The 13,767-nt window shown below is 33.6% G+C and overlaps 1 protein-coding gene across 1 annotated transcript; it reads left to right on the forward strand.

Moving 5' to 3' along the window:
• Positions 1 to 483: 483 nt before the first annotated feature.
• Positions 484 to 4,428, forward strand: LOC125073567. The gene is made up of 3 exons (XM_047684430.1): positions 484 to 589; positions 3,222 to 3,355; positions 4,165 to 4,428. The coding sequence occupies exons 1-3, from the start codon at positions 520 to 522 to the stop codon at positions 4,405 to 4,407; spliced, it is 447 nt and encodes a 148-aa protein (XP_047540386.1). The 5' UTR covers positions 484 to 519; the 3' UTR covers positions 4,408 to 4,428.
• The last annotated feature ends 9,339 nt before the right edge of the window (positions 4,429 to 13,767 follow it).

Below are 13,767 nucleotides of genomic sequence, written 5' to 3' on the forward strand. Positions count from 1 at the left end.
CTTCAGATGGAGATATTCCTTAATGGCCAACAGCAGAGACTTTTGTCTGTATTTGGAACATTTTTTCTAGGGTTTCGTACCTCTAAAGTCCAATTGTCCGTCTGTACGTATATTTTTCTATACATCTGTCTGTTTTCTCAGGAACCCCTAAAGATCTGTCTGTTAATATTAAGACTCTAAGTCTACGCAATAACAAGTTAAATCATCAAGTACATCCCGTTGACGTTTGTTGCCAACATTATTATATTATATAGAAATTTTAACGAGAGAATCGTTGTTGACTTATATTTCTTGGCCACTAGTTTTATTGATGTTATATATCAGGCTGTAACGACAGACGGTCTTATTGTGTCGTTTCCTTCAAGACGAGATGGCAGCTGGCAATGCGACATTTGCTTAGATTTATAAAAAAAAAAAGTGACTTATGTCAGTGACTTATGACAGAAAATATATTCGATCCACATTGAATGTAATGTTATTTTATGTGTGATGAATAATGTTTAAAATAATCAAAATTAGATGACAAGTACAATTGCAATAGTCATTGCACTTTCCTTAATGATCAATGGAATCGATCTGCTTTATAATCGTAAGTTGGTGTTTAACATAAAAATGAAATCTTGTCTATTCATGAGACCCTAGTACTTTGAATATAAACAATTTCTAAGTTACCCGGATACGCTGTTGCCAAAAAGTGTTCATGTGTTTAACATCTTTATTAGTATATATAAATAGTTGTCTTAAGACTCCATATGGTAAGTACACTACCATATTACTGGTAATATTCTCTTAGCAGTCATTTGCGTTACATTAAAATGAATTGTACATTATTCAAACCAAAACCATTTTCCTATCCAAAACTAAAAATAGACAAAAAAATAAGTTCTTTCCAAGACGCGCAATGTCAAGTGCTCTTTACTACACCTTACAGTTCTGTATTCATGAAAATCTCTTCACACTTATCCCTTTAATTACGTGGAACGAACGTCTTTATTGTTTAAAACCTTAACTGACCGTAAGTCATAAATACTGTTGATATAACTTTATTTGGGAGTAGGATTTTGTGACATCCTATCTCAGTAGGTACTCCCAATTCATCATATATTCTACCACTAAACATTTATACTCAGTATAGTTGTGTTCCGGTTCGGTAGGTGAGTGCACTGCACAAGGTACGTAACATTGTTCTTCTCAAGGTTGGTGGCAGTGAGCCAGTGTAGTCACCAAGGTTGGTGGCGCATTGGTGATGTAAGGAATGATTAATATATCTTACAGCGCGTTTGTCTATGGGCGGTGGTGACCACTTACCATCAGGTGGCCCATATGCTCGTCCGTCAACCAATGCCATAAAAAAAAAATCAAGTAACTGTCCTAACGCGGTATACTTACATATTGTCCTCCAAAGGAGAAAGTGGTTTAATCCATTGGCCTGCTTGACTGTGACAAGATTGTGTGCAAGATATCATCCATAAGATTTAGTTTCCCTTACGATATGTTACATCCCCGTTGAAGACTAAATAAATTATTATAAACACAAATTAAGCCGTCATCATCAGTCAAAGTCAAAGTCAAATATCTTTATTCAATATAGAAGTGATTACACTTGCTTATTGATAGTCAAAAATCTGCCACCGGTTCGGAAAATAACACCTCAGACTTGAGAAGAACCGGCGTAAGAAACTCTGCGGGATTTTATTTAATTTTGTTTTTTTAAGTTACAGTTTTACAGCCATTGTTTTCATGTACAAAAACAATAAATATATTTTCGTTATTTGAAACAGTCTGGAGGCGATCATCTTATTCCCAAGGTGTGAAATCAACTAAGAAGTCATTAGTGTTGTGATATCCTTTCCAGTGAAAATTCTATCATTTGATGCACTGATCATCTCTAATGGATATTAATTAAATGTATCTGGATATTTTGTCTGCGTTTCTGTTTTTCTTTAAGTTCCATTTTTTGTAGACGGCAAAAAGAAAATATTCATCTTTAACGTAACGAACCGAACCTCTTTGCTAAATTAAACCAAATAGTATTCAAATTTCTGGCAGATTTTTTAACCCACAAAATGGAATGGTAACAAAACCACAGACGCAACACCATTCAATTTGAAAACCAAATGAAACTGAAAATTTTGAACGCGAATTGTTAAAAGATTTTCGTATTTTATGATGCGACAAATGAAAGGCGAATTCACACAGCTGAGATAAGACGCCTGAGATGAATATGGGCGACGGGAATGTATAGAATAGGTAATGATTACACAAGAGGAGCTCTGGATGTGACCTGTGAGAAGTGAAGCGATTATACGTGGCAAGTGGAAAGTGTAGACACTTGGTACAGAAATATTGATGTTATATTATGTAGTCGAGACACGAGTATGTACATTAATGATTGCGGTTTTTAGACTTTTCATGTGTTTGTATGATGTTCGATTTGTGTTTATAATTCATGTCATGCTCCGCAATGGAAAATATTGTGAGGATAGTTCTCGTGTCCGGTGAAAATTTTTCACATGTATATCCTCTAACCAACATTGAAACGGCGTATTATATAACGGAGTATTGTTGAATATGGTCCACCTCTTTGTCTCGTTTAAAAGGAAATGAGGGCTTAGCCCAGCAAAGGGATATTACATTTATTCACATGCTGTTTTATTTTATTTTTTCCGCTAAAATTTTAATTGCTTCTGTTATCTGTTATCGTTATGCCAGTTGAACTTCTCGCTGGTTTAGTGGTAACGCTTTAAACCTCGAAGTTCTTGATTCAAATTCTGGATCTGACCGATTTTCAATCGCTTGCCGCCCTAGAAATGTAATTTGAAACACGTAAAGCTGAATTATGTCCGATTTTTCTGTCCAACGGGATTATAAGAGTAAGTTCATGGAGATTGCACTTGAATTTGCGCCCACACATCTATGCTATAACATTTCCCGCAATACTCGGTTCACCAGGAAGTTAGGAATGAGGAGGATGTCCTCCCTGTCCATCATCAGATTTGTCATCACTCTGTAAAGCTATAGACCAACAAAATTCTCTCCAATTACATTGATATACCAAGTTTTTTCACACAAACATACTATATTACCTATGTTCGTCCTAAAACTGCTACCATAATCGGAAAGTTTTATATCAAGCGCATGAGGATCTTCTGTAAATTAAATATAAAATATATTTATTGTATAAAGTATTATTCTATCATAACTTATAAATATTCTTGCAGCTAAATTAATCACAGACGAACATCCAGAATCGAAGTTAACCTTTCTTTTGTCAACATGTTTGTTGCTGAAGAGAATAAGCTTATTACCAAGTTTCATTTGGAAGATATTCTTGCCAGGATATTTAATTTTGGAAGTTAGTATTGACATATATAATTAGTGGACAATAGCGTGGGATACTCAGTTGAAACGAAGTTGCTTTCTCTATATATTTTGTATGAAACAACAAACACAACAAAAAAGAAAAAAAAATTGAGAATAAAACAAATAAACAATTGCAAAAAATAAGTTTTAATAATATCATACAAAACCGTAGTCAATAGTAGTAATAGAAAGAGACAGAGATATGGGAAAGAGAGAGAAAGGTCGCCTGGATAACGTTTCTTCCATATGTGACAATTTCTGTCACTTTACTGTACTGTAAGTCTCGTAAAATAACTTCCTTCTAAAGGTAACTTCAAAAGTAAAAATACATTTGCCCACAAAATAAGCAAACATCGCACAGAAGTAATTTATAATGCTAAATCTAGGGGGGTTGGAAAGAATAACCCTTTGAAAATTTATGTGTTACATTGTAATTAAATACCAGACGTTAAAAATGTTGGCGCCTTCAATGAATATTATAGCAATGTTGTCATAACCTTTTATTGCTCACGAATTAAAACATCGGTATTTTCAATGTTTTTTTCAACACCTACAATAGTAACTTTTATGTAAACACTAACATTGTAAAAACAACTATGAACGATGCAAGAGCTTGTAACCTACTCATTTACCAAACTCTTTTCGATCCAATATCATATAATAACTTTTTTTTTTTTAATTTTTTTTTTATTTATTTTAGGCTACATTTTTATTTATTATCTAAGAAAGTATGACATCATCATTGTTTGAGATTAAATTAATAGAAATATGTATTTATTTTTTATTTTTGTATCATTTCAGATTCCATTGTCATTAATCTTTTTAGAAAGTGCACTTCTCTACGTATGGACGCCGTTCAAAGACTGTTTACTCCTTCACTCGGATGATATCCTGGTACATTTGTACGAGAATATGAACCTCGAGTGGCTCATATGTCCTATGTGTTGTGATAAAAGTGACTGCTCCTACGCTTTTGCTACCCTGGTTGTTAAAGTGATGAGTTTCATGCTGTTGTTGTCAATCTGTTTTATGACAAAAAAGTAATGTTTTTTAATAATTATTTAATGTATTTTATATAACCGTTTGTTTATTAATATATTTTATTACATGTGCAAATATTGTTTTATTTTTGTTACCTTGTACATAAAGAAAAAAATGTGTTTTTTTTATTAGCAGTTTTACGTATTGCGCACACTGTCGAATAATTTAACTTTATTACATTTTTGCCATCGTCACATGTAGATATACGACCTCTTTTTAAATTGGATACGATTTTTACGCCAAGTTAATGAAATTACTTTAAAAAATAACAATCAATAACACGAGAATAAATCCTTATAAATATAATGACGTGACCATGACGAAGATGTACTCCTGACTGGCCTTGGTCACGGCGGCTGTTCTCAAGAAAGACAAAACAATTGCGTAGAACATACCGTCGAATAAATGCATGTACAAACAATTGCACATAATCCGATAGAACAAGAAATCCGACAAGACCGGACCCAAGTTGAACGTATCAACGGCTTAACTTGCCGAGAATACTACTAGGATGAATTTCAAACCTTTGACTCTGAATTTTTAACCCAGAATCTCAGAAACTTCAGGCTTGTAAACTGGCCATTTGACCATCAAAGCAATAGTAATAAATATATGTATCTTAAGAAAATATTTTAATTAAGATTATAATATACATGTTATATTTGATCATTTAAGTTATTTCAGCAACAGAAGTTTATAACTAAAAGATCCGCTGAATAACGTTTAATAAGCCTGTAGCGCTTAATGCTGTAAATGGAATTTACATCATACTGGGAAATAATAAAAATAACTTATAAAAAAATTAAGCCGATTTCAAAATTAGAAACATCTCGTCAATTAAAAATAAAAAATAAAAATATTTTTTAGGACTTACGGAACGACAAACAAAATTCAAAAACGGATTTTGTCTAAGATATATCTAATTCACTTTCATAATTTCACTTATACAAATAAACAAATCTTCAAGGACACGAAATACACGCCTGTCTTTGATGTTATAATATATAATTACTTTGACTGGTTTTATTTATCATATTCTGATATTTTTAACATTTTTTTATGATATAAAATATTGAAAACTAAAAATTAGTTACGCTCGAGATCAAAATAAATCCTCTTTCGTTCGAATAATGTTTAAAGTTTCTCAAGTTGTATAAAATCTTACATTGTTACGTATTTTATAACTTTGTCATAATTATGCAGCTAACGACTCAGTTTAGTATTCCGTATAAACTTTTCTTCAACGTAATTATAAATAATACTATAAGTTTTCGGTTGATGCGTCACAATAAGTCCTGTATTGTATAATAAAATATATATTTGTTACTATTTTTTATAAATAAATAATAATATTAAATAATTTTTTCTTTTAATTTTTCAAAATTCGTCCATTAGATATATCTTTGGTCTGTCTTTGGTAAGTTTGATCACGTTTGTAACGCAGTATCAGTCTCAGTTAAATTGGTGCCAATCAGGCTTCTAACACCTTACCTTAGAGAACGCTTTATATTTTTTTATGTGTGTATTATTGGGATGTAGTTATGTGTAGTTTATTATTATACTTCAGTATAAATATTCTTATATTATAGTTTTTATCTCCTCTCTCTATCTATTTCTGCGCTTATCTGTTTCCGTTCCAAGCTTCTCTATCACCAAAGGTTGTGTGTGAGAGATCGCTATAAGCGATAAGCACTTTGCGGACCATTTCTCTATTTTTTTCTTCTTGCTTCTCTTATGTATTTATGTGTTGTGTCAATGAAGTATTTTAAATAAATAAAAATAAAAAGCCTCTATTTCTACTGCGATATTTTTCATGAGTTCATACGTATTCTAAATATATATGTATAAATAAATATCAATGTTTGTTCGTAGCAGTCGCCTCTGCTGCGTTCGCCTTACCTCAACCTATCCATACATCTCTTTACCGTGACTTTTACCCTAAAGTGAGATCCACATATCTGACTGAAAATATCTCTCCATATATCATTTGGTCTTCCTTTCTTTCTTTTCCTCTCTTATCGTAACCACAGACATACACACAGTACACGTTACACGTTTTGTGCATCTATTGTTACACATATTATAGAAGTGTAACCCATTATTACTATGACAACTCCACAATTCTTATAATACTGTTATTAAAGACTATACTGGGCCGAGATGGCCCAGTGGTTAGAACGCGTGCATCTTAACCAATGATTTCGAGTTCAAACCCAGGTAAGCACCACTGAATTTTTATGTGCTTAATTTGTGTTTATAATTCATCTCGTGCTCGGCGGTGGCGGAAAACATCGTGAGGTAACCTGCGTGTGTCTAATTTCAACGAAATTCTGCCACATGTGTATTCCACCACCCCGTATTGGAGCAGCGTGGTGGAATATGCTCCAAACCTTCTCCTCAAAATGAGAGGACGCCTTAGCCCAGCAGTGGGAAATTTACAGGCTGTTTATGTATACCAAAGGTATTACAGATTAGTTTTAACTGCAAATATAATTATAAAGGTACGTCATATACAATAATAAATTAATAGGCAGCTGACATCATCGCTTCTACTTAACAAGAACTCTTCGCTAGACCAAGTGATTAAAAAGCAAATTTTTCGCCGTTAAATTCCACGTGAAATGCACTCCGTAATATTTTCAGCAAACACCGCTTTAAAGCGCCATTCCACTTTTTTGATGTTCATTTCGCTGGAATGTTTTTCAAAACACAAAGGAGCCGTGTCCCGAATGCCCGTCGACTGGCGCTTAACTGTGACTTTATTCGAACCATTTTTTTTTTATTTAAATAAAATAAATGGAAATGGGATATCCCATCATCGTATACACGATGAGAAACAACGTTTTTTGTTAACCTGGCTTACTTGGTGGTAGGGCTTTGTGCAAGTCCATCTTTACCGACGAATTCTATTGCCAACGAATAATACTTAATTTTTTGTGTTCCGGTATGGAACCAGTGTAACTGCAGACACAAGGGACATAACATTTCAATGGTGACTTACCGTCAAAGGGCTCAGGGCCTTTGGCCTTGCGGACTTGGTCTTGTGAATTTTTTTTTATAAAATATTTACTTTTTAGACTAATCTTAAATTAGGAAATGCTTGGAAAATTGTTTTTTAAATAAAAAATCTATTAAAATTAAATCAATTTTATTCAAGTAAACTTGACAATGAACCGTTTTTGAATTAAATAAATATCTTAACTGTCTCTAAATACATTTTAATTATATAGATTGATGTGTGTTGGTGTGAATTCGTATGTTTAGTGAAAAATATTATAAACCTAAATGATACCCATACATGGTAGCCAAAATAGATTTACAAGTAAACACACAACACACACATACATAGTACATGTGTAAACACGGTAAGTTATTTTTACAACTCGAGCAACCGGGGCGTTTCCCACAGTTTAGCTAATTGAATGACCACCTACCACCAATTAAAGGAAATTACACATCGTTTATGTACCATTTGTGTAATACGATTGTTTTTACAAATGGAAATTAAACGATTAAAACGAATGGAATTATTCTAAAACATTTATCTGATTAAGTCTTACACGTATTATTTTGTAATATTTACATTTTCCTATTCATATTAAAGATATTTTGTCATCATTTTATAACCGATTGACTTTTTGGTCAATTGGTTAGATTATAAAGCCCGTAGTTCCCGAGTTCATGGGTTACGCTCCAAGTCCGACTAAGAAAAAAATATTGAGTTATCTAACGATAAATTTGCAGAGGCAGCCGGTGTCTTGAAGTAAGTGCTTACCGTGCCTCGGAAAGCACGCAATATCGTTAAAAAAATACTGGCTGACGTATAACGCACAGCCTGTGCCAGTGGGTTTGCCGGGACGAAATTTTGCTCGTGATTTTCCTACTCGTTGTGGTGGTGTGGTGAGAACTATGAAAGGTTTTTTCTAATTAATCTCTTAAGGGATTAAATAGGGGATGTAAGTTTGTATGGAAGTTCGTCATTTTTGAAAGTTATAAATATGAGAGGTAGCCCATCAACCATAAGTCCGCCCGTTGTACAGCACATAGTCATATGATTTCTGTTTATTATGATTGTGGTGCACAATAAGATACATATATTAATATAACCAATAAGGTAAAAAAACATTACGTAACATTAACAGCCTGTAAATTTCACACTGCTGGGCTTTGTACTCCTCTCCTTTTGAGGAGAAGGTATAGAGCATCTTCCAACACGCTTCTCCAATCCTGGTTGATTACAAATGTGACAAAATTTTAGGAAATTAGGTTTCCTCACGATGTTTTCCTTCACCACGTGCACTTCATGCATTGCATATGAAAATTCAGTGGTGCTTGCCTGGGTTTGAACCCGGAATCAGCGGTCAATCTTACAGTATACACAAAATTACAAATGGTTATCTAACCATTGGGTCATCTCGGCTAGGCTTTGCTTTCGAGTAAATTTTACAGTTGCTGCATCGTATTTGAAAATTCATTCCTTAATCAGCTTAAGTTTGCATAAAAGTTAATCATTTAAAAGAATCTAAATATGAAAACTATTCTATAGGCGACACTGTCTTTTTCTTCTTTTTTTTTCTTTTTCTTTTCATTGTTAGGCTAACGTTCGGTTGGGCCACTCAATAGGAAATGGTCACCATTGACCATACCCGTTGGCGCCGCATTAAATCTAGACCTAACCTAACCTAAGCGATGCGTTACTAACCATGGGAACTAAGATGCTATGTCCCTTGTACCTGTAATTAAACTGTCTCACTCACCCTACAATCCGGACCAAAACGATGGTGGATATTTCTGTTTAAAGGTTAAATAAATGATGAGTGATGATGATGATGATGACCCATCCAGGTGGGCTTGCATAAAGCCCATTTTGAGCGATAGAGCGAAATTAACAAATCGGTACCATCAAACTCATCAGTGTTGCAAATGTCTGTAGGCGGTGGTGGTCTTTTACCATCAGGTTTATCACCATAAAATATATACATATAATATGCGTTCGGAAAATTTGGAATCAGATATTCCAACTTTACCAAACGCAGTTTTAGTTTTCACAAGAATCGTCTCCAATAATCCTTTAAAGACTATTCCCTATTCTAGTTTCAAACTTTAACACGCTCGCTCACTTGAAAAATTAATTCTGGACTAACCCCTATTACAATACAAAGGGACAAATGTCAATGTAAGAAAACCTGTAATGTGTATCGTACAATTTAAACGAATCTTACCAAAGGGAAATTGCCATTTTGTAGGAATACGAGCTACTTATTTTGATTCCAATTGCTACAAACGTTTTAGCTTTAAACGCTTTCTATAACGCTTCACTTGTAATACTAAAATAGTATATTAGTAAATTTTGGAAAGTCAATTTAAATCGAAAAGGTGATTCACGTCACAAATTAAAGACAGAAATAATGAGTATGCTTCCACAATAATTCGTTATCAGAGATAATAATAAACAATTAGAGTACGTTAATGATGATCTTTTACTCGGCGTACAGTAGAGTGATCTGACAGAAATCATCACGTGAGGATGCGTTATGCCCCCTAGATGATCATTCTATCTCTTTTCTTTCTCGCTGTCTCTTTTTAATATAATAATAATAGATAAATATATTGGACAACATCACATACATTACTCTAATCCCAATGTAAGTAGCTAAAGCACTTGTGTTATGGAAAATCAGAAGTAACGGCGGTACCACATACACCCAGACCCTAGACAACATAGAAAACTACTGAACTTTTTCTACATCGACTCAGCCGGAAATCGAAACCGGGACTTCGGACTCGACCACGGAGGTCGTCAAATATTTAAGTTTTTATGTAATATTATTTTTTATTGTTTTTAATTCACACGGCATTTTTAAGAACAATTTAATCTTTTGTCATTATATATTCAAAAACGTGTTGAATTATTTTACAATCTGTTATTTAATACATAATATGTATATAGCGGAAGCAACTTCGTTTCTACTGGGTGTCCCACGACACCTCGCATGTCAGGATCACCAACCGCTACAGTGCAAAAATAAATCGACAAAAAATAACTAACACTTGGAAAAAATTTCGTAAGTAAAGTTTTTTTTTACGCCACAACACCTTAACGAGTGACGTTTTGTAAGACATTGTTCATGTTCTGCCATAAATAATGGGCTGGTCACGTGAGCAATGTACCAATCTGTCTATGGGCAGTGGTGACTACTTACCAGTAGCCTATTTTCCATCAATATAAAATAAATGAAAAAGAATCTTCTTCTGATAGAATATATCAGATAAAGTCATTTATGTGGCTTCTGTTAGATAAAGTATTTTCACTTGCATTGAAAAATTTTCCGCCCTGAAAAATATTGTTGATGATAACTATAATTAATTGAGCTTAATGGTCTAGTGCATAGTTTCACAACCCTGGGCTTACGTTTGTTAAAGTAGGTCGTGTTGTGTCAAGGAAAAAATTAACAATCTTTCTATAGCATTCTCTGGGTTGTGTATGTTTATAATTGTTTTAAATGTGTTATACAATAAAAACAAATTATTCTTTAATTTACATTTTATTTTTCTTTATTTTACAGCGAGAAAGAAAAGAGATAGAATGATCGACTAGGGGGCATAACGCATCCTCACGTGATGATTTCTGTCAGATAATATTATAGTTTTACATAAAATATATAAAAAAATTTAATATGAGTATTACATATATAAAAAGATAAATTGCACGTGATTATTACAATTTTATTTTTATTGAAATATTTTAGTTTAACTAATTTTTAAAAATGAAATGAAAATGAATGGAAAATTTACATTTGGAACCGTTAGTAGTTTAATATTATTAAATTACGATTCAAAAGCGTACTTTAATATATTATTATTTTGTTGTATATAATGTAATAACAGTTAACTTTAATTTTCTATCTAGGTGATTGTGGTGAAATATAGTTCAGAAAAAAATTCACCTTGCATACAAAATATATCAAAGCAACATTGAATTTTCATATAACATGCTTTCAACGTAACATCTTATGTGCAAGTAAATAAATAAAAGCGCGTCGGAAAGAAGTCTGAGATACAGACATCCGGCAACGCGCACTCTACACCAAGTGCAACGAAGCTTTGAACCAAAGTGACGTTGTAAAGGAGGAAACATTAGCCTTTTTTATTAGGACTGACGCAAATGTTACTAATTCTGCTGAGATACGTTTTAGTTAATGTAGGATATTGCATTAAGGTGAATTTTTACTATTGTTTTTTAAATAAAGTACTCTTAATTATTATTGGTACAGTATACACCTAAAGACGTCACTACGATTGATTAGCTATTGCGTCTAGTACTGTCCTTGAAATATTAGGTAGTCAATCTCAAATTCAAATTCCTTCATTCAATATAGAAGCATTACACTTACTTATTGATTGACAAATTAACACTACCGGGTCGGAAAAGAAAATACAAGAAGACCTGACCTGAGAAGAACCGGCGAAAGAAACTCAGCAGGTCTTTTTTGTCAAATATATATATTATTATTTAAATAAATAGCCAGGAGGCAATCATTCATTCGCAAGGTGTGCTATCAATCATAAACTCACTAATTCTGTAATAACCTTTCACACAGACGTTCTTCAACAATATTTTTTTTTAATTTGGTAAGTACTCGTTAGTGATTATATGTATTATATTTATTTATATCTCACTAGCTGGAGCCGCGGCTTCGCTCGGTTGGAATTTAGTTAGTGGCGAAAATTCTCCAATATCTTGTATAGTACTTATCCCCAAAATTACACCCTCAAAGGATGAAAAAAGTAGCCTCTGTCCGACTTTGAAGTTCAAGTATGCTTCGTACAACCTTTCATCGTAATCGATTCAGTGGGTTAACCGTGAAAGCGTAACAGACAGACATAATTGCTTTTGGGTTTATAATATTTGTACACATTACTGACTGCCCGTCCAGACCGCGTGTTTTTTTTTAATCAATGAGATATAAAACACTCCACCACACAGACCGTCCAACCGATCCATTTACCGTTACCGTATTATCGCTTCGCGTATTTTTTCAAACCTTTTCTTAAATCTCATAATATATCAAAAGCAATTATTCGTTATACTAAATATAAATATTTATCTTCATAATAAACTATTTAATTTATTCATTAAAACTTTAGAATTTATCTTAAAAATATGTGTCGTTATTTTGTCCCCTTTTCTTTAAACATATAGCTTCTGTACGTTTTATAAAAGATACACATTGTCATCGACTTTTGTATAAGCTTTTTGGTGAACTAGAAATATTACACACAAAGTTTTCTATGTCTGTTCCACTTTTGGCGGCGCTTTCGACTCGCGAGGACCATTAATCGGATAAACATAAACCGTTTTGATATATCTTGGAGTGCAATCGTAATGTGACCTGAACGAGGTATCACATGTACCGCCTGTAAATTTCCTACTGCTGGGCTGAGGCCTGCTCTCCTTTTGAGGAGAAGGTCAGGTGCATATTCCACCACGCTACTCTAATGTGTTAGTGAATTCACATGTAGCAGAATTTTGTTGAAATTAGATACATGCAGGTTTCCTCAAGATGTTTTCCTTCACCGCCGAGCACGAGATGGATTATAAACACAAATTAAGCACATGAAACTTCAAAGGTGCTTGCCTGGATTTGTACCCGTAATCATCGGTTTAGATGTACGCGTTCTAACCGCTGGGCCATCTCGGCTCTTTAACGAGGTGTGGCTTCTATTTCTCTTTCAAAGCCTTAAGGTCATGAGCTGAAGCATCGCTCGCCGTCTTATTGGTTTTATCTGGAGCAATCACAATTACTCTTTTGAAAGCGTTTGGGGAAATAGATTCTCGTGTGACATTTATTTATTTTACTTTGTTCTCCTTTACCAAAGACTTTAACTTTGATTCTGTTTCTTTGTTTTTGGGTCTGTTCTGTTAGATCACAAGATCGGGTTCCTTGTGCAAATAGCCGATACAATAGTTACACAATACGCATGAATTATTTTTGATACACAGGACAGAAAAAGGGTTTATGTATACAACATACATACGTACGTATTTGTATGTACATAGTTTTTACAGGTACACTCAAAAAAATGGTGATACGGCTTTTTGCAAGGCCGTCTAGGTAGGTATCACTCAACCATCAGATATTCTATAGCCAAACAGCACTACTTATTATGTGCAGGTTTAAGGGTGAGCCAGTGTATCTATAGGAATAAGGGACATAACATCTTAGTTCTCAAATTTGGTTGCGCATTGGTGATGTAAGGAATGGCTTATAATATTTACAGCACCAATGTCTATGGGCGTTGATGACCACTTTCCACCAGCTGCTTCATTGGCTTATCCACCTACATTTATCATTCAAAAAG

The sequence above is a fragment of the Vanessa atalanta genome, chromosome 24 (assembly GCF_905147765.1).
Source record: "Vanessa atalanta chromosome 24, ilVanAtal1.2, whole genome shotgun sequence".
Lineage (NCBI taxonomy): Eukaryota > Metazoa > Arthropoda > Insecta > Lepidoptera > Nymphalidae > Vanessa > Vanessa atalanta.

What these genes read in the sequence shown, in the direction of transcription:
- LOC125073567 (XM_047684430.1), top strand. Translation starts at nt 520, where the DNA reads ATGACAAGTACAATTGCAATAGTCATTGCACTTTCCTTAATGATCAAT. An exon ending in AATCGATCTGCTTTATAATC is followed by an intron (nt 590 to 3,221) that starts GTAAGTTGGTGT and finishes ATATTCTTGCAG; the next exon opens with CTAAATTAATCACAGACGAA. An exon ending in CAGGATATTTAATTTTGGAA is followed by an intron (nt 3,356 to 4,164) that starts GTTAGTATTGAC and finishes GTATCATTTCAG; the next exon opens with ATTCCATTGTCATTAATCTT.